The sequence below is a fragment of the Mobula hypostoma genome, chromosome 14, assembly GCF_963921235.1.
Source record: "Mobula hypostoma chromosome 14, sMobHyp1.1, whole genome shotgun sequence".
In the NCBI taxonomy this organism is placed as follows: Eukaryota; Metazoa; Chordata; class Chondrichthyes; order Myliobatiformes; family Myliobatidae; genus Mobula; species Mobula hypostoma.
In genome coordinates this window covers 35,831,294-35,858,169 of record NC_086110.1, presented here as the reverse complement: position 1 = coordinate 35,858,169, position 26,876 = coordinate 35,831,294, and the positions used below count along the sequence as shown (strand labels likewise).

Below are 26,876 nucleotides of genomic sequence, written 5' to 3'. Positions count from 1 at the left end.
GTCACTAAAAAATCTAAAGGTTGCAAGGATTTAGTTGAGTCTACTCTGTCAAGGATTTTACTCCATTCATGCAGCATCCAAAAGCTCAACACCATCCTTTCTTCTCCCCCCCCCCAATTAATTGTAAAGCTTGAACATTATTAATGTAACATTTTCATTAATGAATAAAACAAAGTAATAAACAACAGGAATTCTGCAGATGCTGGAAATTCAAGCAACATACATCAAAGTTGCTGGTGAACGCAGCAGGCCAAGCAGCATCTATAGGAAGAGGCACAGTCGACGTTTCAGGCCGAGACCCTTCGTCAGGACAAAGTAATAAAACTAGTTGCAAGATTGTTTGCTTCAAGGCTCTGGATACAATTACAACTTTTTATATTGGCTGATGCATTTTCAACAGGCTACTTAGGAATTATAAAAAGCTGTGTTCTTGTCAACTCCTGCATGACTACACCAACTTGTATTGGTTGGTGATCTGTGCAGAGATCAGTGTGAATACTAGCACTCATGAGAAAAGTTCAAATCATCAGTTCTGGCCAGGTCTTACCATCTCTATTTATATTACCTTTTAACAAATAAAAATGCCAATCAGCTCAGGGTAAGTAGTAATAGGGTTATATTACTATTTTATGCCAGTGTCAACCAATTCAATGTGTCTTTTCATAATTCATTTGTTCTAGACAAACTTGTAAATATTTCAACCAAGAACAAAGGGTATCAACTTAATTCTCTTTGAGACAAAATGCTACTCACAATACATTTCCGGAGTATGATAATCATTCTGAGGCAATAGAATTGAGGTGTTAAATTATACAATATTATGTCACAATACCCATAGGATATCCCGCCACTATTCCCCCCCTCCCCCAATATACACACTACATGAATTCAGACAGAGGCCAGAGGCACACAAGCATATTGGCTGCAATTTTATTTCAACCTCTTCATTCAACTCAGTATAAGACAGAAGTTTAGCAACTTTGATCTGCATTCTATGGATCATTTTATGATCCTCTGTAACTTCCCCTTTTACAACTTATTTTTTTGTTTCTCTTTTTCTCAAATTTAATTAAATCATGACAGTACAATAGAACTAAGAGCAACAATCCTTTTGCAGATACATTTTTAGAACATTGGTACATTGCATAAGCTATAAAGTTACCTAGACATATCTGCACAAGATGAAAGATACGTGAGCATCTTTAACTTTCACTACAGGGCAAGCACTCTTTGTTCTGCACTGAATGACAGATGAAGGCTTATTATACTGTAGCACTATTTAGCATATGCTGACTTCCAGCAGTGCAATTCCACCAGTCACATATCCTCTTCCCATTTTACTGTGTCCTGCAATTCTTATGACTGTCAACACCCCCTTGATTTTTTCTAATCACTTACCTCATGCAATTGTTAATTTACATGTAAGGGGGTTTTGTCTCTTATATTACTGCATAGGCTCATTAAAATGGCTTCTTTGTTATGTTATAATAGGGAATGCTTCTTTGTTATGTTAAACGCTGAGAAAGTTTTTGCGCTAGCAGCTTGTTTTAGTTTAGAGTGTGATAAGAATGTTACAAACCAATTAGGATAGTTGTTATGTTTTTGGTGTATTTGAAGATACTGTATGCGCGGGGTTTTGCGGGGGGGGGGGAGAGAGAGAGACAGAGGATGGACCAGGTGCTGTGATGTCCACTAACAGGGTCGGACCTGAGGAGGGCATTCGGCGAGGAGACGGAGACTGACTCCTGTGGAGCGTCTGGTCGACCACCATTGTTGGTCCCAGGCGGCTGGTCGAGGTGGTCCAAGGGGTCGCAGGGTGAAGAAGAGTCCTGAGCTCCAACTGTTTGTGCACGAAGAGATTGAACTTTGATAAATGTGGCACCTTTTATTTTCCTTTTATATTTTATTCTCTTAATTATATAGTTCCAGTAATATCTATAAACTGTAAATCATTTAATCGTATCTGGTGTATTGTCTGTTATTTGGGTGGGATGGGGTACATCACACAGCATCCACACAAACTAATTACCCAGTTTGGCGGGGCCGAGGGCTGTTTCCCTAGACAACAGCGAGCCGAGCGACCCGGATGTTGGCCGGGGGCTACATACAATAGCCAATTAACCTATTGGATCACCTTTGGAAAGTGTAAAGAAATCAGAATTCACCCCAGAGGCTGGGCAAACGCACAAGCCCAATACAGCACCCAAGGTTGGAATCACATGTAGAACCTATGAGGCAGCATCCTCCAAAGGATGCTTTGAACTGCTGCACTACATGTCAACTTTCAGGATTTGCGGAGAATAAAAAAAAAGCACCAATCTCAAACTGTTTATTGAAATATTTAAAACGTAACAGCCAGAAGTTTCATTGCAACGGCCAAGTTTGCAAATATACACTTCATTTTGTTCTCATTTAAGATGGTGCTGGAATCTAACAATAGTTAGACAGAGATACTCCAGAAATTCATGCCAACTCTCTTGATAGTTTGAGGATACTGAAACAGATAAAATACAGACTTTGATTTCAACATTGATTTCCAGTGCCTTCCATGAATGTCCTTGTGATTTTCCCCTCTGGCTGCACATTGACACAGTATCATTGTTACTTACACAAGGAATTTATCAACCACATTGGCTATTCTAAGTTTCTAAAATAACACTGCCATACCAGCTCTTGAGAAACTACTAGTTAAACATATTTTCCACATCATTACACAAAGAGGACTTAAGAATTTGTAAGGAGACCTCCAAGTTGATGTAACCATGAGGCCACGTAGGCAGCTCTATTTTAGGTGACTTAGTATATGACCCAAGACTCTTTCAGATGTGCAGTGGAGAGTATTCTGACTCTGGTATGGAGGCTCCAACATGCAGGGTCAGAAGACCCTGCGGAGGGTTGTAGAATCAGCCAGCTCCAACATGGACACAACCCTCTTTGCCACTGAGGACAACATCAAGAGTCAGTGCCTCAAGAAGGCAGCAGTCATCACTGAGGACCCTCACCACGTGGGACATGTCCACCTCTTGTCATCACCATAAAAGAAGAGGTAAAGGAGCCTGAAGATCCACACTCAACAATTTAGAAATAGCTTCTTCCTCTCTGCCATTAGATTTCCTAGTCCATGAACACTATCACATTAGTCCTCACTTGCATTATTTTTGTACCTTATAATAATTAATGCTTACACTGTAAGCAACTGCAATTTTTGATTTTACAAGCCATTAACAGCATGATTTTTACATTCACTCCCTAATTTTTTCAACAGCTGCCCTACCAGACAAAATTCTTCTCAGTATCAACATTTCAGATTCTGACTCTAATACCAGTTGAAATAGCAGATTACAAAGTTGTACCTGTCTTGTAGTATTGCTTCTAGTTTTTCAGGGTTAATGTTGATATTGAACTTTTATACAGCATATTCAAAAAAAATAGAATTCTGTGGTTCTAATCATAAAATGCTAATTACACTTCTTGCATCCCAATTCCTCAACTGTAATCGACGAAAATGTTTGCAATATCCCTGTTAGATTTTAAACAGTACTCAGTCTATATTTTATGTTTTTAAAACAAACTACACACTCAGCACTTGGTCAAGCATTTTAATAGCTTTTGTTGAATACATTGACCATAATACTTCAGTTAATTTACAAAGGAATTATAAAGCTTACAAGTATGTTACAGTGATTTCCAAAAGTATATTTCATTTCTCAAGAGGGAAATGAATACATGCTCAGTTGCAAGGATACATGTATACAAATACATCTGAATACAGGGAACACAACCTTTTTAATCAATTTAGCAGCTCAAGATTTTATGAAGTATGCAATGTACCTAATTTTAGAATAGATTCTCATAACTATTATAGAATTCAACACTACAACTATACCTATAGCAGAATATAAAGAGAGTAAGCATTCTAGGGAAGCAATATCAATATCTAAAATAGACAATGCAATAGTTTCAACAAAGATTAAGAAAACTGACCAACCAATTTAGGAAGAAAAACACAAATTAGGTCATGAACTCACCAAAAGCAGTGCAATTCATGGAGTAATCCTCATCTGCTAAACAAGCCATCTCTACCCTTAAAATGCATGAAGTCTTTCACCCTATGTCACCTGCTTAACTGCTGTACATTACAAGGCAGATACTTTAAAAAGTGTGCCATTTGTAGACTTGGACAGACAATTGGAAAGCTTTAAAAGAAAAAAAAGTTCTTTAAATGTTCAAACATGTAAATTACCCTGTTTTGAGAACTTGGCTTCCAATCTTCATGGATGTTTTTCTTTGTTCAATTTGAGGCAATTTCTTAAAGATGCAAAATGCTAAAACACATTTCTTATCTACATTTTGTAAATTAATTCATTGCTTCTAGAACACAGCACATTCAGCGTAATAAATTTTGCTTTACTTTTGCCTTTTTGTTACAGTTGAGCGGAGCTTGCTTTATATAATTTGCCCTTGTCTAATTAGATGGTAAAGCACAAGGGCAAACAGAAATAATTGTATTTATGAATTTCTACAAAGAAAGATGCCGATAAGAGAATAACATGGTATTAGGCACCACCATATACAAAATAACTGCCTACCTATAATCAAAGTTATCACGATAATTTTAATACCTGATGGCAAAAATATCAATCAAAAGAAATGCATTTGGGTTTTGTATAATTTGGACAGTTTGATGTTACATGTAGCATAGTTCAATCTCCAAGGCATGTAGAACTGTTATATATCTTTAATGAGATCGATAAAAGGACATAATTCACATGGCTCTTGAAAAGAATTGTTAGGTTCTCTTGTTCTGCGGGTGTTATAGAAACAATAATAGAAACTTGAAATTTAAGTAAAATAGTCAACAATATCCAGGTAATGAACATTATATAATGACTCCATAACATAAAACTTTACTGGTTTCCAAACAATTTGAATAAAGAAAATAATGCATTGTTTCCCTTCCCATCACCACTTTGAGAAATCTGGTCCTGAATAAACTGTGATGCAAATAGCACCAAAGGTCATAGATTATGAACAATCAGCTGAATATGAAACCTGAGGCATTGCAATCAAACAATCCTTTCTCAAAGTCCAATTTTTTTTACTCCCAGCAGAGTGGGTGGATTGCAAACTAAAGCTGAAAACTTAACCAGTATTTTTCTTAACCAAGGGAGCCACAGTAAAAAGCAGAACTTGACTTGCATTCCAGTTAAGAAAATATGACCATCAATAAAACTTTCCTTGTCTATATGATGAAATTATTCATTGGATAAACATGCTGAACTTTGGAATTCTCCATTTTCAGATTATGATTGCTTTGTTTGAGTCCTGTAAAGTGGATGAGCCAAGAAATGTAGTGCAATGTACAGGTCTGAAAATTTCAATATGGAAAGTGTACCTACTTGTCCAATATTTAAAAAGCTTATTACTTTGTGAATATATTTACCTGCATTTACAAAATGGAACACAAATGCAACCTGTTTTAGTTCATTTAATGATAGTTTAAGAATTTTATCCTAGTTCCAGTATACACTCAATTGACTAACTTGTTCTATTCACTACAGTATATTTGTATAGTGGAAAATGTAACAATTGTGTTAAAAGATTATGCCCATGGAAGAGAAACAAGTATCAATCTAGTTTAGTTTAGTGTGGTGAATAATAAACTTTGTTTCTAAAGAAAACTGCGACATCAATATATTATGAAAGATTAATTACTAATTGATTCAAGAAACTTGTTTATAATACTCATAAATACAATGTAATTCCTTTGCTTTCAAATTATACAGGTGAGATTTCTGCATTTTGTAGAAGATGTAGTTACAATTTACACTTCTCAGGGGTGACTGGAACCATTAACTACATCCATATGATCTAACCCATAAACTTAATTCCTTCACAAACGTTTACCATTCCATCCAATGGGATATTTAATAATCTGAATCATGAAGAAACATTTTGCACATGTGGCTAATCCACGTAAATAAAGCATTGGCTTTTAAATAAAGTGACAAAACTTAGTGAACCACTGCAGAAATTTACTTAAATGAGCTACACAAGTTCAGGAATTCAATCAATGATTTACAACTAAACTGTAATAAAAATTTAAAATGATCAATTTGGTCATTGTGATTAGTCTTTGCTCAGCTTGAAATGGACATGAATTAATTGTGCTGTGAAAGATAAAATGTCCTTTAATCACATCTTGAGATATTTTTAGTTTCACTTGCTAAATTCAAAGGAATGTCTTCCTTGATAGTACTGGTCAACAGATAGAAAATAATATGATACAATTCAATGGCAATCCTATTGTCTTGGCATGTCTAAAAGGCACATTCCATAACCATCTACAACAGAGAAGGTGGTGTGATAGAGATTTTAATTTGTTTTCTGGAATCTATAATTTTACGGGATGCTAAGTTACAACACAAGACCTTCATAAATTGGTCCATCAGCTTCAGGTGATTCTCTCCGCAGACGCAGGTGCTCCAGTGTGTTGTGAAAGTGTTTGTTAATTTGCTCAGTTTCTTCACTGGATTCTAAGTTCGGAAGATCTTCTCTTATTTTTTGAATAAGCTGATTTAAGACTTGAATTGTCACCTGCAATAAAAAGTTTGTTGGAAAAAGTCAACTTGAATAATGTTTATTAATAAACAATACAGAACTCAAGTCCAAACGATATTGTTAAGCACCAAGTGCAGAATCTCCCCAGGTTACAGCAGGGTACCGTTGTTGACAACTATGTGTAAACTAAACAATTCACTGCCTGGTAATATATTTAAATAAAAACATAAGCGAACAAAGGGTAAAGTGTAGCTAACCAAGGCATTTAACTCAACCAGCTATTCAGATATTGCTGCAAACCAAGCTTCCACCAGCAGAAAATGCCTATTGCTCTAAAGCAGCTAACAAATCCTCCCAAAGTTCTTTCACATGCTTATGCGAATGTATAAGTTGGATGCCCATAACCACAGAAAATCTGGCATAAATATCAACTAATCACTATTTTGTATTCCCTTCGTGATCAGTGCTGCTTAAGCTCAACACTGGGTTGGTCAAGTACAAACTCTATTTCCTATTTCACATCTGCCCACTTAACCTCAACCAGACCCACATACTAGCCATGTGCTTCTATATAACTACCAACATGAAATGCTCTGTAGGTCAAGCAGTGTCTGAGAATAGACAGCGTTAATACATCAGAGCAGTGACCCAAGAATCTAAACCAGGTCGGCCATCCAAAATATTAACTCTCTCTGAAGATGCTAAGACATGTTGAATATTTCCAACATTTTGGTTTTATTTCAGATTTCCAGCATCAGGCTTACTTTGCTTTTAGAATGCTACTGAAACTGATATTTCTCGAACTCTCGGTCTCCATCTCTGGAGACAGACCGTCCACTGACATCTTCTACAAGCCCACTGACTCTCATAACGACCTGAACTATACCTCTTCCCACCTGCCACATGCAAAAATGCCATTCCTTATTCCCAGTTCCTCCGTCTTCGCCGCATCTGCTCCGAGGATGAGATTTTCCGTTCCAGGACATCTCTTTAAGGATCGTGGTTTCCCTTCTGCTGTCATCAATGATGCCCTCACCCATATCTCCTCCATTTCCCACACTTCGGCTCTCACCCCATCCTCCCTCCACCACAACAGGGACAGAGTTCCCCTTGTCCTCACCTACCACCCCACCAGCCTCCGGATCTGGCACATTATCCTCCGCAACTTCTGCCACCTTCAAAAGGACCCCACCACTAAGCACATCTTTCCCTCTCCACCTTCCGCAGGGATCGGTCCCTCCGCGACTCCCTGGTCCACATATCCCTCCCCACGGATCTCCCACCTGGCACTTATCCCTGTAAGCGCAAGTGCTACACTTGTCCCTACACCTCCTCTCTTGCCACCATTCAGGGCCCCAAACAGTACTTCCAAGTGAGGCAACACTTCACTTGTGAGTCTGTTGGAGTCATCTATTGCATCCGGTGCTCCCGGTGCGGCCTCCTCTAAATCGGTGAAACCCGACGCAGATTAGGGGACCACTTCGTCGAACACCTCCGCTCTGTCCGCCAAAAGGATCTCCCAGTAGCCACCCACTTCAACTCTGCTTCCCACTCCCATTCAGATATGTCCATACATGGCCTCGTCGACTGCCATGATGAGGCTAAACTCAGGTTGGAGGAGCAACACCTCATATACCGTCTAGGTAGTCTCCAGCCCCTTGGTATGAACACAGAATTCTCCAACTTCCGGTAATTCCCTCCCCTTCCCCTATCCCTATGTCACTCAGTCTCCTCCCCCAGCTGCCTACCACCTCCCTCTTGGTTCTGCCTCCTTCTACTACCCATTGTGCTTTCCCCTATTCTTTCCTCACTTTTCCTGCCTATCACCTCCCTGCCTCCCTTCCCCCACCCCTTTATCTTTCCCCTTACTGGTTTTTCCACCTGGAACCTACCAGCGTTCTCCTTCCCACCCTCCCCCCACTTTCTTTATAGGGCCTCTGCCCCTTCCCCCTACAGTCCTGATGAAGGGTTCCAGCCCGAAACGTCGACTGATCGTTTCCACGGATGCTGCCCGACCTGCTGAGTTCCTCCAGCGTGTTGTGAGTGAAACTGATATTTGATTGTTTGAATTCTTTTCTGATAGCTCTGCTTCAGTAATTCTTTACTTGTCCAAAGTACCATCACGTTTTCCCCGTCTAACACCAGCTCCTCAATCCAACACATTTTCCAATGCATTCTACAAAACTGGCACACACTACAATTAATTGTATGGCATTACTAGTCTTTTCCAGGCTTGCATCACATTTTAATCACACCACTCTTATGAAACTCAAGTGTCTTCAGCTCCCTAAATTGCAGCTTTTGGAAATTACCCTCTAAATATATATTCGGCTTTAAAAGAGCCTTCTCAAAAACCACTAAACACACCTGTGATCATTTCTCAGTTCCTTCTTCCCAATGGCTAGTGCCACCCTGCTTATCCAAGTAGTATCTTTGGACTTAGTGAATTCTCAAATCTTTAGATTTTAGGTGCATCTAGAATTAGGGCAATTGCAAAACTAAAGCTGTATAATCATTAAAAATAGAGCACCTATAATCACAAAACATTTATTGTCTATTGTATTAGAAATTACCCATCTGACTTTGCTTGCTTTTCCTTCTTTAATTATTTCAGGGTTTATCTGCTTTTCCTCCAGCTCAAATGAATCACAGCCCACATTCTCTTTAAAACATTGATAAGCCAGTTTCCAAATTTCCTGCCACTTCGTTTATTCCAACAAATGCAACATCACTCAATAAGATAAATTAGATCAATTGAGTAGAATGCTAATATGCATAGGTGGCATCTTAAGTCAGGGTGACTCACCACAGCAGTGATCCAGAAGACTTGTCAGAATATTTTATATAAAGGAACATTAAAATTATACAAATAAGAATTTAAATATAAATTTAACCTTACCGCCTCATTTTCTTTCTCATAAAAATATATATATCGATTAAGGATTTCAGTGAATAGCTGTACTTGTAATGAGGGATCCATACACTGATTAGCTATCTTCAAGGCCTTCTTAAGGCACTCCATTACTCTCTTGCCATCATGGATCTTTAATGGGGAAATGGGGGGGGGCAGGGGGGTGGAGAAAACCAATGTAATAATTCAGTGTTAGCTCACAGCATAACAATTTATACTATAAACATTTAGTATAATTCTTGGAATATTCAACAGTACTTAAATATCAACTCATCACTACAGGAAACTTCAATACAAGTACTGAAATTCCAAGTAATATCCATATACCAGAAACTGATAAAAATGGCTAATGCATCTTAAGAAATTAATATGGAAAGATTATGACAAACTTGAAATATTTTGTAACTATGAACAAACATTCTAAGAATAGACTAGAAAAGTGATTTATCCTGAACTAATAAAAAAACTTCAATGCTATTATAATAATATAAATCTTACAATATTGACAGGGTAAACAGTGTGAACAACTGAAGAGCTTTAGAAGTAAAAATATGACCAAAATATCAGTAATAATAATGCTTATAACCACAAGAATTTGAAAACAGCAGAGAGAAATTATAATGCAGAGTAAGCTAATAACCAATATTTAAAATTTATTTTACTGGGTAAGTGGATGCACAAAATATTTCCAGACATGTTAAGATTTAATTGGAACCGAGCTCATGTTTCAGGTTGAAGATCGCCACTTCTCTTCCAGGAATGCTTAACCTGAAATAGTTCTACCCTCCTGAAGAATCTTCAACCTGAAACAACCTCTTTCACTTCCTACAGATGTAACCCAATTTGAGTATATCCAGCATTTTCTATTTTCATTTCAGTCTTCCAGATTCTGCAGTGTTTTTGATTTTTAGGAGCAAGACTGGAGATGCTAACCAAAGAAGCTGATTCTCAGATTATGAATAAAGTCCATAGGGTTTAAATCCTGTGGAATTATTTACCAAAATGCATATTAAAGTTTCACATTTAAGTGCATCCAGCAGAAACAGAAAAGTATTTAATCTAAGGGAACTAGTAATAGTGAAAGGAAAGTTGAATCAAGGAATAGTGATTTATTTTTTAGTAGAGCAGGCTTGATAAATTGCTATTTCTGTTTTAATGTTCAAATTGAAATGTTCTTGTTGTATTCAAACAACTTCTTAAATAGGGTTTCCAATAAAATTCCATAGATTAAAATATTTCTGCACCAAGCTATGAAACTACATTATTAAAACTTAAAAGCACAAGCAAATCTGCAGATGCTGGAGATCCAGAGCAACACACACAAACTGCTAGATGAACTCAGCAGGCCAGGCAGCGTCTATGGAGAAAGAGTAAGCAGACGACGTTTCTGGTCAAAGCCCTTCATCAGGACTCTGATGAAGGGTCTTGACCCAAAACATCGACTGTTTACTCTTTTCCATAGATGCTGCTTGACCTACTGAGTTCCTTCATTATTAAGACTTAACTATGAATACAATATTTTAATTAAATTTAATGAATAACCAGAAAAATTTAAATGCCATACAAATGTAATATCACACATTTGATTTTTGGCTTGTGCCTAGGCTCATGTGTTATTTATTTTGTGCTTATAAGCTGTGTGCCTTGTTGTTTATATCCATGTTTCTTATATTTGTGATTTTAGCTACCTGTTATGGTTTGTACAGCACTTTGGCCAACATGGGTTGTTTTTAAAATGTGCTTTATAAATAAATTTGACTTGACTTATACCTCTTCGCCATTCTTATCTGTGTTTCGTCCAGACCAAAATAAATGAGCACAGATGCTGACAGCACGACACTGATCTGGCTTTTTTAGCAACTTTGAAGCAGCCAGCGCACATTGTGTCCTCAAAGGTTCATGGTTCTCTTCACTAAAACATTTCATTCTCTCAAATGTTCCAATTATTAATGTGATTGCTGCCAGCTGTGCCTTAGAATCACTGATTTCATCTTCATACAAGGAGAATGCCTGTAACAGTACAATTTGAAAAAAATGTAGAATTGGTTTTCAAACTGGCTTATCATTTCATTCACAACATAGAGTTTATCATGAATTTACATATAACAATTATAAATCACTGCACCTCAATAATGTATCATACTAAATCTTATTTAATTGGAACTACTGTGATTGACTTGCAAAGATCCAGCAGTCATATTAGTATAAAGTGACTCCTTCAAATCTCAACCTTTATCACTTAGTTAATTTTCATCCTTTTAATATTTGTAACATGGACGAGCAACTGCCAATACTTGCCTGTGACATAAACTCATAAGCCACAGTTTCATGATTCTCAAATCCAATATCTCCAGCTGCAAGTGCTCCCTGCAGAAATAGGCGAAGGGGTAATTCAGCAAGCTCTGCTTTGATCAGGGCACTGATGGTCTGATGGGCAAAAGAAAATATCTTCTGGCACTTCTTTTCCCATTTTTCATCCTGGCAAAGATCAATGGAAAATAAGTTTCAGTTACTTGAGGAATTATGCCTTGTATTCAAAATCTACAATCAAATTATTTTCTGAATGGTGTTTGCATTTAACTCTGGTCATAATTATGGAAAAACCTGGTTTAGAAATACATATTAAATGGTCAATATAATTGGAAAAGTTCAGAACATTTGAGCACTTCAAAACATTGCAGAACTTGCTTTTGTAAACCACAAAAAAGGCACAAGCATCCTAACAAGTTAAAACTACTTAAATTCCTAAAGATATCACCATGTGTATAAACTGTCTCCATGCAGTAGACTTCACGCATACAAGATCCAATAATGAAAGCAGAGGCTTCTGGACAAGCTGTAAGTTTAAAATGAATGTTCAATGAAACTCCAGACAGGAAGACCCTCACTCTAAAATTCATTGCCAAAAAGTTGCCCAAGTTATGTGGGAAGAGGAGAGATAATTTAATGCATTGTGCAATCTCAGAATGGGGTGTACAGTGGAGAAAATCAATAGGGAGCAAGATTTCAAATATATTGTGTTGACAGACTGTAAGTCAATATAAAACTGAGCAAACTGTGGTGTTTAAGGAACTTATGAATAGTAAGGAGGCTGGCAGGAAGAGGCCAAACCTGTACATAATATTACATATATTCTACATAAATGCAGCAAGACGTAATCAAATTTTGTTGCAATGAAGGCTGATGTACTGTTCGTATTCATAATAATTTGCTGAACCTGTATGCTATCAGTAACTGATGTACAAGGGCCCCACATCTCACTGTTTTAAAATATTCCACTTCTTAAATTTTCTTCCAAACCACATCTCAATTATGATATCACCCTAAAATCTTTGCAATCTTTTCCACAGTCTGCAGTGCCACTGAGCTTGGTCTCATAGCAAACTTGAATACATTGCATTTGATCCCTTACCCTAAATAATAGAATAGTGATTACCCATTCATCAATCCATGCCAATATTCCCCAATACCATGCATTTCAACTTTTTTTTTAAATCTGTGTTGCATCTTATCAAAATCCAGTACATCAGTACAGTACTCTTGCAGACTAACTGGTAACATCAGTACAAATGCTACTCAATTTAAACTGGTTAATTCAATGCAGATATTCTGGTCAGGTAGGTTGCACTTGTTTCCTTAAATTTTAATCTCAGGAATGCCTGATCACAACCCAGTGGATGCAAACAAGGCATGTTAAAAGCCACCTCATATACCCAGCTATCACCAAGTTATGGAAGTCATTTGTTGATCTCAATTCAATGGGATAGAGCTATCATCAAACTTGAATTCATCCAGTTAAAATACAAATTAAAAAGGTTAAATTAATCTGATCAACTATCTGCTCAGGTGAAACAAATTTGCACTTGCAAAACATACCACCAATCAAGTACTGTTAAGTTGTGTAAAATAGGTAAAACGATGCATTCTTCCATTAAATTATATTAGTACTTAGCCAGTCACTGTTAACATCATTAACAGCTGTAGAAAAAGGCAATAGAGGCAAACACAAGGCATGAGGAAACAAAGTACATTTTCTCTGCTCCATTGGTATTTGAATTACTAGTTCAAATTCTATAAAAGATTCCTGTTTAATCTGACCTAGTAATTTTTGTTATCATGGAGGATGATCAGCAGACACAGCAATTCAAAAGAGAAATTGAAAGTGGTAACAGACGATTATTGAAAGGCAGGGGTGGCATTAAGGTGGTGCCAGCAGAAATTGCAATAGCACCAGTGTAGCACCACCAAGAAGTTAACTGAAATTTCACAAATTGCAGCTGCTTTGCTTTCTCTGTATAGTTTTGAATACAGCTTGTTTCTCCAGTTGATCTAGTGAACCAGCGCCCCCAATTACCATAGCACCCACGCAGCAATAAAGTTATAAACTCTGTCAAATCCATTCTACACTTCTGCTTATTCATTCGTTGTCAATGCCTTGCCATTGCTGTCCTCAGATCAGTTAAGCTGATCCAAGATCACTTCAGGTGGTGATGTCAGTCACTCTCACTCACGTGAGAGATTGATAGTATACATCCAGTGCAGATTCATAGTCCTGCGAGACTGACGGATGCCACACACACATTGTGCTTTTACAAGCTAGCGTGGGCCTAGCACGTGCATTATTTTGGCCGGCGTGAAAAATGGATCGATTTTTAGTGAGAAAACAACCTTGTCTAGAGGAATCACTGGTGTCTCAGCCTGAGCCTGTCTTAATTGAAAGTGACATGCAGAAAGAAGTAAGTGGGGATGAGGATGACAGCAGTTCATCGAAGGAGTGTGAGGGTGAAGTAGAGGAACAAGAAATGGAGCAGGATTCAGAAGAGAACATGGATGAAGCTGCTCTTAGTGTTAGTGGGAATACTGTTAGCGATGTTAGCCAGCTGCCTAAGGAAGGACCCCGTCGGCCAGCATTGAAAAAGTACCCTTTGCTACTCGCAACAGTTTGGCAATCAGCAAAGGAGTTTTATTTGTGGCTGGTTTGACTGACTGGAATATTCGATCACGAAAGATACTACGTTCTGCTTCGCATGCAGGCATTTCCTGTGTGGAGGACATGGGTTCCATTCTGAGTCTACCTTCACTGTCACCGGTTACTGCAACTGGCAGACAGCTACAACAGCTTTCAAAACCCACCATGTAAGTGCAGCTCATACGTTTGCTATGGAGGCACAGGCCAAATTCAGATTGAGAGAAAAAAAACAGTTCAAGATTGGGAAATATGCTTGACAAAGGACATGCAAAGATTGTCCAAGAAAATCATGAGTATATGAGAGCAGTGGTTGAGTCTCCAGCAAGAACAGACAGTGAATGACACAGTGAAATTTCTAGCTCTAATGAGACCCTACTGCGATGCATTTATAGATTTATACAAACTAATCTGCATATCACTGACTCTACCTGTGACATCTGCCTCATGCAAACGGAGTTTCTCTTGCCTCAGACGCCTCAAAAACTACCTAAGGAATAGCAGCAGCGATGCTCAGAACAGCAACTTGGCCCTGTTGGCCGTAAACAGCCGGAGGATCAAAGCACTTGACATCCAGAAAATCATTGATGCTTTCACCACCAATCACAACAACAGATGGAATGTGCTTCTCTGAAAACATCAATGGTGAGTGCAGTTGACTTTTTTTTTTAAATTTGGTCCAAGACTAATGCTGATTATTATTATTTTGTGGTGAATACCCCCATAGTCCTTATGTTTCCTGCAAATCCTAAACTATTACATTTACTGCTATTAAGCCCACTGGTTTTGCTCAGACTTCCAAGCGGTGATTCTGTTGATTTTTGTTTTAAATTCAGTAGCCAAATTAATTGAGGTATTGCATGTTCAGAGTACGATTTGTCCAACTCCTGGTAAAGCCTTGCATCTGCTTGTTTGCCTTATTTGACTTTAATAACGGTGTATCTTTTGGCATTGTCTGTCTACGTAATGCGAATAGCAGTGGACATTGTGGGTTAGTGTTGTGTTTTTCAGTTGAAAAGCACGAATTTGACGCTGATTGCGGGATTGGTGCGTGATTCACGTTGTGCGCTGTGGGTCGGATGCTCTGTTGGTTTGTTTGTTTATGCTCTGTGTAGTCCGGATTGTGTCCGATTCTGTTGACACTGTCGCAGTTCACTTCTATATTATATTTATCAATTGCTGTTGCTTGTGAATCAACAGACATATTTATAGTAGGCACGTAATGCTTGAAGCTGACTCTTGAACGCCACACATCTGGCCTTGCGAATACGTATTACCATAGGGTACATCCCTCAGCACCATCACTGAATAATTCAGCCCCACGGTAGCACCAGCAAGAAAAAAATCTCTGGTGCCGCCACTGTTGAAAGGAAGAATAGAACTGTCAAACAATCAGTGGAGATATAGGGCAGGAGACAGCCTGTCAAAGGTGGTAAAGAAGCATCATAAAGGAGAGAGACTGAAAACCTAGTTGAACGGTGCCACAACAATCTCTCACTCAACATCAGCAAAACCAGAGAGCTGATTATTGACTACAGGAGGAAGAGATCAAGGTCCATGAGACAGTGCTCATTAGGGGATCAGAGGTAGAGGGACCAATAACTTTAAATCCTTAGGGATTATTAGATCAGAGGATTGGTTCTAGGTCCAGAGGACAAGGGCCATTTCAAAGGCACGGCAGTGCTTCTACTTTTAGAAATTTGTGCAGATTCAGCATTTCATCTGAAACTTTGACAAACTTCTATAGACACAAAATCAAGTATGGAAATACTAATGCCCAAGAATAGAAAAACCTACAAAAAGTGGTGGATACAGCCCAATCCATCACAGGAAAAGCCCTCTCCACCACAGTCTCTCATCTTTTTATTTCTCCAGTCCTGCAGAAGGGTCTCGGCCCAAAATGTCGACTGCACTCTTTTCCATAGGTGCTGCCTGGCCTGCTGAGTTCCTCCAGCAATTTGTATGTGCTGCATTCTTACAAGAGACAGGGTGGGAAGAGGTATGGATAAGATAGCCATGGGAGTCGGTAGGTAGACAGTTTATCTCCAGAGATGGAGACAGAGACTGAGAAAGTGGAGGGAGGTGTCAGAAATGGATCAAGTGAATTTAAGTGAATCAGTCGATTCTGAGGGTAGTATATAGTGACATACACAGAGCATACTTTAATAATAAATTTACTTTGACTTTGAATCAGATCATTTAAATGAACTCATCTACCTTTCCTTCTTTCCAAAATCCACCTCTTCCATATTTAAAAGATATCAGAAAGCATCTTGCCCAAACTCAGGGCTTATAAAATTTGGGTAATACAGATAATGATTAACAAACAAATGCAGGGGAAAAAGCAGCCCATTATCAGAATGGCTGAATACAAGAAACATCACACAGACCATTGTAACTAACTGAAATCTATACTAACAACTCAATCTTTCACTTTGATGAAAAACAGCTATGCACGCAATATGATACAGAAAGATAGATAGATAGATAGAAAGGAAGCAACAAGGGGGAAGTGACAGCTGAAAACTGACATAGACCAAACACTGATTGGCAGAAATTCTCTCTACCAATTCCTGCCGTCTCAAAAGCAGCCATCATAATCAAAAACCCAACCCCGCCTGGATGTTTTCTCTTCATCTCCATTCTATCAAGCAGAAGATACACAAGCTGGAAAACTTACACAGCCAGACTCAAGAACACCTCCCATTCCCACTGCTGCAAGACTCACAAATGGGCCTCTTGTACAATAAAGATGAACTTTTGACCTCACTACTTACCTCATCACGCCCCTTGCAATTTATTGTGTTACTGCACTTTCTCTGTAACTAACACTACATTCTGCATTGTTATTGTTTTTCCCTTTATACTTGTTTTGAAATCATCTGTATAGATGACATGCAAAACAGCTTTTCACTGTATCTCAGTACCCATGGTAATTATAAACTAAGAGAACAAATAACATAAGAATGGAACAATGGTAAATATTAGAATTTAAACTACCATGTACTCTAGTATGCAAATCACAAAATTAACATGCAAGTCCAATAATCATTGGGTAAGGTGACTAGCACATTTGTCTCTACTGCAAGGGATTACAGCACAAAGTGGCAACCTCTTGCTGCAATTATATAGCATAGTGGATAAAAACATTGCTTATTGTGAACACAGATGGCCTCCTCATCTAAGAAATTTGACTAGAATGGTGTGCAAAAGTGATTGATGCTAGATGCTAAAGTGTTTTAAGTGTACACTTGAAATTGTATTTTCCTCATCAGTACTAAATTGACCTTGTCTATTCAAATCCAATAACTTAGTCATTCACGGCCCTCTTCACTGTTGGATGAAATTTATTTTTCACTTCCGGTAAACTGAGGCTGAAACTCGAATTTCCACATACATTCACTAACCATTTAGAATTCTGTCCTGAAATTACATTGGGTTAAAATAAATTGAGGAAACAATCTTCCTTTTACGATAAGCATTGAACCAATGGCCTTGGGAAATAAAAATGAAAATTATCAAGACAGCACACCAAATTACATTCAATTTCTTTGTTCATTCAAAGTAAAGTTTTTAAAAGTTTTAGGAGACTCCGCCTTACCACTTTTGAATTCTCTTTATAGCAGAATGCCAACTGATAAGCAGCAAAAACCAACGGTGGTAAAGTAAAGCGAATACGTTGATTTCCACCAGCACCAAAGTGTTTTCTGGCACTGTTTAAAATCTAATTGAAGATCAAATTATAAAAATTAGGATGAAATACATTTAGGCAAAGATGTAAAACAGGTTCTTAATGCCTACAATATATTTTCTGATATCTTATATACAGATAATTCTGGAAATAGAAAATCAACTAAAATCTTTGAATAGAGACTTCTATAGTGATTAAGTAGAATTATAACTCCCACTGCCAACTTTAACATCTAAACAGTTAAGTTTAGATTAATGTGCAAGTTTTATATGTTAACTACATATACGTATGGGAAGTTAATGAAATTCTGAGAATCCACTGCTCTAAGAAGTTCAAGTTGGAATTAATGAACTATAAACATGAACTTGAGAAGTAAAAAGAGCATCTTCTGGTCATTGATATCAGGTTAGTTGGTAGTTAATTTTATTCATTTGTAATAGCTAACTTCTAGTCAAGAACAGATAAGGATTTTTAAAACAAATCTCAACTCATAAATAATCGCCAGTATTAAACTTCAGAACACACAGTCCACATCAGTCAAAAACAATAGGGAAGCACAAAAAGTAATATGAAGCTTTCTATAAATAAACAGGCATAACTTAGCATCAATCTGTTAATTTTTTTCAACAAGAGAACATTGAAATTGGTAAATTAGCATACCAGATATTGCTGGTCAGGATCCTCAGATTGAAATAAATGGATGAATCTACCAACAAGGCTTTGTTCCTCAGCAAAATCTTCTGGGTCAGGATCTTCTGCTGGCTGATCGGGCTGATCTTGAATCAATGTCGATACCAAGTTCAGAATGGCATCCACCTATTTATAAAGAAAACATGCATAAAAGCACACATCAAGTTCCTCCCTGGCTATATACCATAAACATTGTGCAAAGTTAATACAGAAAATCCTCTGAACTAAACAGGTGTCCAAGTTGATGAAATTCATCAACTAAATGTGACCATGGCTTCTCTCTCCATAGATGCTGAATGGGGGCTATTTCCAGTATTTTGTTTTAATTTTTGACTTCCAGCATCCCCAATATTCAACATCAGTCAAAAAAAATTGATACAGTGATAATATTTCTATTTTATCTTAGAAAGAAAAACATACTTGGCAGGGAATAAATTAACAAAGAAAATATTCATTTGCAATAGATGTGAAAGGATTTAACAAGTATATTGAAGATCAAAAACACAAAAATAACTATATTTTGGCACCAATTCAAAGGCAATTTTGTGCTGTGTTAGCCATATCTCCTTACTTAGCACATTTGAAAAAAAATGTAGATTTTAAATGAGCTATTTAAACCTCTCCCATTTCCACATTTTTGTAAATGTACACACAAGATCCATTTTTTTTGCTTAAACCTCAAAATTAAAGCTAAAACAACCCGTTATCTACTCAGAGTTAAATCCATTTCACTACAGTAAAGTAGCAGGCATTCTTTGGGTAAAAATCATGAGCAAGCTATAGCAACTGAGATTCTAACTCAAGTACTAAGTTACTCAAGGAAAAAGCAAAAGTAGAGTTGGTACATTGTACAGGTTTCATCTTTCTACTGACCCTGTTGGATCTGAAATATATTTGGCTTTTTCCAACAAACTTTACATCAATAATAAAACAAAGTTTGAAACCCTGTTTAGTTCATTAATAATACAGTGCAAAATGCATTACTAAATTTGAAGCAATTTGTAAAATATGAATAGAAGTGTTCAATTTTGCCAAATAAAATTTACGAAATGAATACAACAGTACACAAGTCACACTGATGTCCAAATTGCTTCATTCCAACAATACCAGACCCACAGTTAATGAAAATATATACAAAGTAAATGGTGTCCATTAGTTTTTCTAAACCAATGCCAAAAAAGAAACCCTTTTCCCTTACCTTTATAGGTCTGGTGTCAGCATAAATTTAACTTGGATTCCAAAAAGAAAAATTAAGCAGCCCTGAAGTATTCCTAACAATACCTTCAAAATATCCTACTTGGCAAAACAAATCTCAGAAATTGACACAAAGCAGAAAATAATTCCATACTTCATAAGAGCCAGGAAGTATTTCAAAACAGTAATCTTAAATTATTTCCCTTTGTTATCACTTTAATTATCCAAGTTAAGATTTTCCTCTCATAAGATAATAAATGCATGAAATGATCTTACCTGTTCCTGACCAACTATTTCTGTATTGTACTCAAGAGCATTGCTCAATATGTAACAGCTCATATTTTTGCGTGATTCATAGTCAAAGTATTCAAACAAAGGATGGAAGTGCTTCAACTTCAGGACAGTAAGTATATTGTTGTAGGTGTCGATGGGAATCTTTAGAAGTCGCGTTAACTCTTTAGAAACTGCACTGCTAGTAGCAATACTATTTGCAGAGGGGAAAGAAACAGGAAATTTGATAATTCATTCATTTTATGAATCTCAAAATATTCTAATTGAATGGAAAATAGTTTTCTGACTATAATGTAACAATTAAATTATTAATTACAATTAAAGCACATATAGAAATACATACTGTTCAAGATTAAGTTTGTTGAAAATTTCCACAGTAGTTTCAAGAACCTTATCAACATAGTCCACCCGTTCAGGATAACACTTCATGGCCAAGTTGATAAGAGACACTTGTAATGATACCACATCTTCAGATGGCATATCCTGTCTTGACTAAAACAAACAAAATCATTTGACTAAAACAACTCTTTTCCCTCCAAATAGCTCTAATGACTATTTTTTTTAGTCAACTGAAGAATGTCACAGAAAGATCAATATGAAATCTGATGGCAGTTACTTCTATTGTGCAGGTAATATTTAACATTCATAGTACAAACACTGACCACGTTTGCTAATTCTACACCAATTCTAGCGCATAGTAGCGCATCTGAAAACAAATCTTTACATCTTTTAGATATTTATTTGAAGTAGCAAAAGCTAACTTTCTCATTCATGATATAAGGGGATTGCCTGCAGTCAGAGCTAAAAGGAAAGTCACCCATCCTTCAAAAAATAACTCACATAAAGCACAAATATGTTAATGCACTCTACAGGAAAACAGTCAACATTTATCTTCAATCTAGTATTAACAAGGTGATGAAGTAAGATCAGAAATAGGTTTTAAATGATACAATAGCAGAGATATAGGGGGAAAAAAGTTGTGCTTAGTCTCCAGAAGCACTTCAGCCATTGGTAACACAAAATAGAGAGCAGAAATAACATCTTCTCAGTGACAATCAACACAAGTGCACCCCAAGGATGTGGGCTTTGCCCACTGTTCTACTCTCTCTACCCTCACTGTGTGGCTAGGCATAGCCCAAACATAATCTATAAATTCGCTGATGACATAACTGTTGTAGATTGGCTGCTGCAACAACAGCCTTTCATTCAATGTCAGTAAGACCAAAGTACTGATAGTGACTTTAGGAAGGGGAAGTCGGGAGAACACACACCAGTCCTTATCGAGAGATAAGATTATAGAGGGAAAGGCAGAGATTGAAAACAAAAAAATTGATAAAACAGAATGAGACAAACATGCATTTAAAAAATCCCCAATCTGTGTAGATAATTTTGTGACAACCTATTGGCTACCTAACCAAAATCCCCAAGAAATTTCTCAGCCTTCCTTGCTTCAGAGTAGTTAGTGCCAGAATCTTAAATTTCATTCTGTCACCATAATTTAATTCTGGGACAAATTTACACTAAAAACATGCAATATCCTTTATGTAGTAGGTGCCCTAACCAATGTACATTTCTTTAAAAGTAAATTACTAGCATTATGTATGAAGTTAGTACTAATTTTTCCCACCACAAATTCTATCAACCTCAGCAAGGTCCTACATCTACATCCTTATTTGCTCTCATGTTCAGTACTATTCCAACTCTAGATTCTGTTGATCAAGAATCTCTTGATATCCAAGCAAATATTCTTGTATAAACACAAGGGATTCTGCAGATGCTGGAAGTACAACATAGTCAAAATGCTGGAGAACTCAAGTCAGGCAACATCAATAGAAGTGTTTCAGGCTGGAAAGGAAAGGGGAAGACACCAGAAATGAAGGGCGCAGGGAGAGGAGGGAGAACTCTAGAAGGTGATATGTAAAGGACTGGTAAGTGGGAAAAGTAAAGGGCTGGAGAAGTAGTAATCTGAAAGGAGAGGGGGAGTGGACCATGGGAGAAAGGGAAGAAGGTAGGGCACTGGGCGGCATGATAGGCAGGTGAGGAGAAGAAGTAAGAGGCCAGAATGGGGAATAGAAGAGGAAGGAGGAGGGGAAAAAATACTCAAAGGTGAAATCATTGTTCATGACATTAGGTTGAAGTCTACCTAGACATCCATGAGGTGTTGCTTCTCCACCCTGAGATTGGCCTCATTGTGGCAGAAGAGGCAGCCATGGACTGACATCAAAATGCCAGAGGCCTCCACACTCGCGCATTCTCTCTCTATGGTGAGAGAGTTTGCTGATTCTCAAGTCAGGGAACTCAAATAAATGACGTTGCAGATTGTATTAGAAACAGCGAGCTGTTGGCCTCTCCTCTTGCTGTGGCAGGAGCAATATCTGTGAGAGCCTGTTGAGATGTTAGGATGGACAGTAGTTTTTGATGGACTCTAGATCATGGTATTTGGGGATTTTCTATTGCATGGTGGGTGGTGGGGGTGCTGATACTTTTGCTGGAGTAAGTTTGGGGGGAAGGGGAGGGTTGATGCTTTTGCTGTTGCTTGTGCATGGGAGGAGGGCGAGCTTTGGGGTTCTAACATTTTTCTGTCATCATTCTTTGTGTTTTTTTTCCTGTTTCATGGATGTCTGCAAGGAGTAAAGACTTCAGGTTGTAAACTGTTTACATTCTCTTGATAATAAATCGAACCACTGAAAGGACCTAATGAACTTAAGGGCAGGGTGGAAGCTGGAAGCAAAGTTGATTAAATTGATGAGCTCAGAATGGGTGCGCGAAGCAACACCGATGCAGTGGTTAATATAGTGCAAGAAGAGTTGGGGGGCTATGACCAAGGAAGGCTTGGAACATGGCCTGCTCCATATAGCCTAAAAAAAGGGCAGGCATACCTGGGGCCCAAACAGAGGTCTCTGGTTACACCTTGAGTTTGGAGAAAGTGAGGAGCCAAAGGAGAGATTGGTGAGGGCGAGGAGTAATTCTGCCAAATTGAGTAGGTGGGCTGGGGGGGGGGGGGCGAGGGGTGGAAGAACTGGTTGAGTCTGCTAGGTGGAGTAGGGTGGTGTTGAAGGGGAATTGGTTATGCAACGTCAGTTTTCTTTCCTGTCAGGTAGTCACCATTACATTGTCCTGCACCCTCAAGTCTTTTAGTCTCCCTGTAGTTCTGAATGAACAGCTTTTCAGTCTGGATTCTCCATACTCAAAGCCAGAGCATAGATCAAAACTAATACCTTGAGTAGTTCACTTTCTGCCCTTCATTCTGAACAACCAAATTATTAGAATGTTTGCAGCCTAATTTTCAACCACATCATATTTTTCCTGAACAAAAAGAGTGAAAAAATAATTGAGATCACCTTCTGAAAATGAAGGTGGCAGAGCCCAATGACTGGCTTTTTGCTTGCTTTTGAAATTAATGTTTAGTGCTTGCAGATAATTGTTCCAAATTCTTACTTGCAATTTGGTATGCATTCCAAATATCTAAGATGTCGTAACCTTCTGTGATTAGACAAAGGCAAATTATGTTCACTTATTTAATTGGTAAATGACATGGTAGCCACAGATGTGCAGCAGATTCATGTTTAAGTATGAACATCCTTAAGTCGTTCCCTCAAGTTTGACGCTTATGAAAATGACACTCCACTGTCAAGCTTTATTTAAGAACTTCTTTTTCTGTCAATTAATTGCCCATTAAACCTGTCACAAAACTATTACCAATGCAAGTACATTTTAACGCTGTGATAAATCTTACTGATGAACTGAACTTTTATGGCAACAGAAGTATGAAATTTCGTATCACATTTCTTTTCCTAAGATGATTTTTAAAATAGCAAATTGTACCTATGTTTTCTCATTTTTTTCCTTTACACCTGTGTTTTTCTTCATTCAAATTTACTTCACTTTTCATTCTATACACAAGTTAACACTGAATTCACCCACATTTTCATGCTTCATCTGTCCTCCCATTTACTTTCCAATCTTTACCTTTAAGTAGGCAATGAGACACCCTATTGATTGCCTTATTTTTGCTGGGCCTAGATTACCAGTTTCCTTCACTGAATGGTTATCATGGTGACCATTAAATGACCCTGTGGGCAAAACGTATTTGTGTTGAAGGATGCAGTGGACTGTCCAGCCAGCTGCAAGCAGCTTTCTAGACTGCTACTGCAAGTACTGACACAGAAGTACATCTTGCTATTATAATTATGGCTAAATCAACTTGCTCATCCTTATAAAGCATTACAGAAGCTTTGGTTGAAATGACTGACATTCCAGTAATGCATTAATTTACTGAATAGTTTCATTGTGCACACAAAACAAACCCTGGCAAAAATGGCAAGGTTTTGTCCAAGTTATCAATATTAGTGTATAATAAATAAAGGCATCCGTTAGTCTTGCGAGACCATGGATCTGCGCCTGGAAAGTCTTCACTCTCCAGGGCACAGGCCTGGGCAAGGTTGTATGGAAGACCAGCAGTTGCCCATGCTGCAAGTCTCCCCTCTCCACGACACCAATGTTGTCCAAGGGAAGGGCATTAGGACCCATACAGCTTGGCACCAGTGTCGTCGCAGAGCACTGTGTGATTAAATGCCTTGCTCAAGGACACAACACGTTCCCTCGGCTGGGGCTCGAACTCATGACCTTCAGGTAGCTAGTCCAATGCCTTAACCACTTGGCCGCGTGCTCACACTATTAGTGTAGTTATCAAGTTTTCAAAATGGCAAAATTAAGTGATGAATTGAAATAAGGATCCTAAGACTAGGAACAGCTCTTCTAATGAAGGATGCAAGTCCAGTCTGCAGCCTTACCTGGATTACTGTAGCTACTTGTTGAGAAAATATATCAAACAACTTTATATCGGCAGGGATTCCAGGACCATCTTCACGATGCGCAAACAATGCCAACCTAAAAATGGCAAGGTAATATTAAAAATTAAGTGAAATAAAGCTTTGGAACTACATTTTTCACAATGCGTGGATACTGTTAAAACCTGTTAACATTGCAGTCTAATTTGGCAAAAACAATTGTGATCAGAGGACATGTTAACCAAGACAGCAACTCTCCTGCTCCCTTCCCTTGAGGTGCGACATGGTATCTTTTACAGCCACCGCCAAAGATAACCTATCCAACATTGCAGCACTCTCGCAATGTTGCATATTAAATCAGCCTAGATTTGTGTGATTATCTTTGACGTGGAACTTGAACCTGAAATGTATTGATTCAAGACAACTTAGCAACAGCTGACCTGCAGGAAATGCTGGTGCCAACTTCACAAACAAGTTCCAACATACAACAATGCAAAAAAAGAAAAACCTAGTTTTAAACCATTTGATTTTTTTAAAAAATTGCCCTGAAAATGTTCAATGGTATCATTTAATGAAATTGTAATGCAAAGAAACACACTTGGTTTCAATTCACTTAATCAGTCTTACCTGTCAATTAATGCAATGATAATGTTTTTAACATTAACACTTTGGTGGAGCTCTGCACAAGAACGGAGGAATGGATTCAGTGTCTGCAAATGAAACTCATCAGGGAACACCTGTTAAAAACATAATAATCTGCTTGAACATTCAAAAGAGTTGCACTTCATAAAATGTCAACAGTGAAGACTTTATCATTTCAGTAATGAAAGATGTCATACACTGACTGGGAGTCTTAATTCAAAGGATGCTTTTGCAAACAAAAAATACCCTAATCCCTACAGCAGGAATGGCATCTCAAAACATAACTACAATTCAATGGCATTATACTTCGCAGATTCAAAAAGGGGTGCACATCTGAGATCCTGCTCTGACGGCTAGGTGAGGGTTTGGCAACATTTTGATCAGTCCTTTCTTGACTTTTAATTCAATCAACCTGAAATACTTACAACCGTATTCTTCCATTGGTCACTTGCTCTTCAACTGCTAGATTCTTTTCACCTTCTTGGTGTTTTACCGATACAGTATTTAACTGATACTCTAGGTCCTTAGTCGTATTACAATTATCCCTACATTTAACACCTTGCTACAAATTATAGCTTCCAGAACTTAACTTTATCTTAATTCTTTGTATATTGTATTTTAATAATTATCCTATTTAACAGATTTTCAGAATTTGTTTCTATTTCAGCCTACTGGTTGCATTTGCTCCCAAACCCAGTGACCAGCACAAACTACATGACTAAAGTGCTACATTAAGGAGCAAGGCAGTATTCTACCCCTTTAAACTCTGCTGTCTACCACTATTTTTCAGCACATCTGTAAACTTGAAACGTACAGAAATTGGGGCACTTTAAAATATGGTTCCTGAACTTTTATTAAACAAAGTTCAGTATAATTGGGAAAAAAAAGAAAAGAAACTTTACCTGAATAATACATTCCATGAGATATTCCTGAGCCAAACCATCCCTGCAGTTTACAACCTGCTCTAAAATTCCAGTTAACACAATCTAGGGACAAAAAATGAAAATTAGATACATAGGTCAATTAGAATATTCTCACCTCAAACACTGAGTTTAATCCAAATAAGCATTCAAAAATCATAACAGCCTGACATTCCAAAGTCCCATGCATTCAGATGTACAGGAAATTTTAAACGGAAAC

General features: G+C 37.7%; 1 protein-coding gene across 1 annotated transcript in view; it reads right to left on the bottom strand.

The window, feature by feature from the left end:
* Window positions 1–3,590: 3,590 nt before the first annotated feature.
* The window catches only part of vps35 (VPS35 retromer complex component), a 44,393-nt gene continuing 21,107 nt past the window's right edge, over window positions 3,591–26,876 (bottom strand). The window contains exons 7-17 of the mRNA XM_063066943.1: window positions 26,639–26,722; window positions 25,722–25,831; window positions 25,098–25,194; window positions 20,648–20,796; window positions 20,290–20,497; window positions 18,790–18,945; window positions 18,040–18,162; window positions 11,771–11,950; window positions 11,243–11,482; window positions 9,461–9,604; window positions 3,591–6,597 (exon numbers count right to left, since the gene is read on the bottom strand). Of these exons, the coding sequence (XP_062923013.1) occupies window positions 6,418–6,597; window positions 9,461–9,604; window positions 11,243–11,482; window positions 11,771–11,950; window positions 18,040–18,162; window positions 18,790–18,945; window positions 20,290–20,497; window positions 20,648–20,796; window positions 25,098–25,194; window positions 25,722–25,831; window positions 26,639–26,722 (1,671 nt within the window). The 3' untranslated portion in view covers window positions 3,591–6,417. The remainder of the gene's footprint in view (window positions 6,598–9,460; window positions 9,605–11,242; window positions 11,483–11,770; window positions 11,951–18,039; window positions 18,163–18,789; window positions 18,946–20,289; window positions 20,498–20,647; window positions 20,797–25,097; window positions 25,195–25,721; window positions 25,832–26,638; window positions 26,723–26,876) is intronic.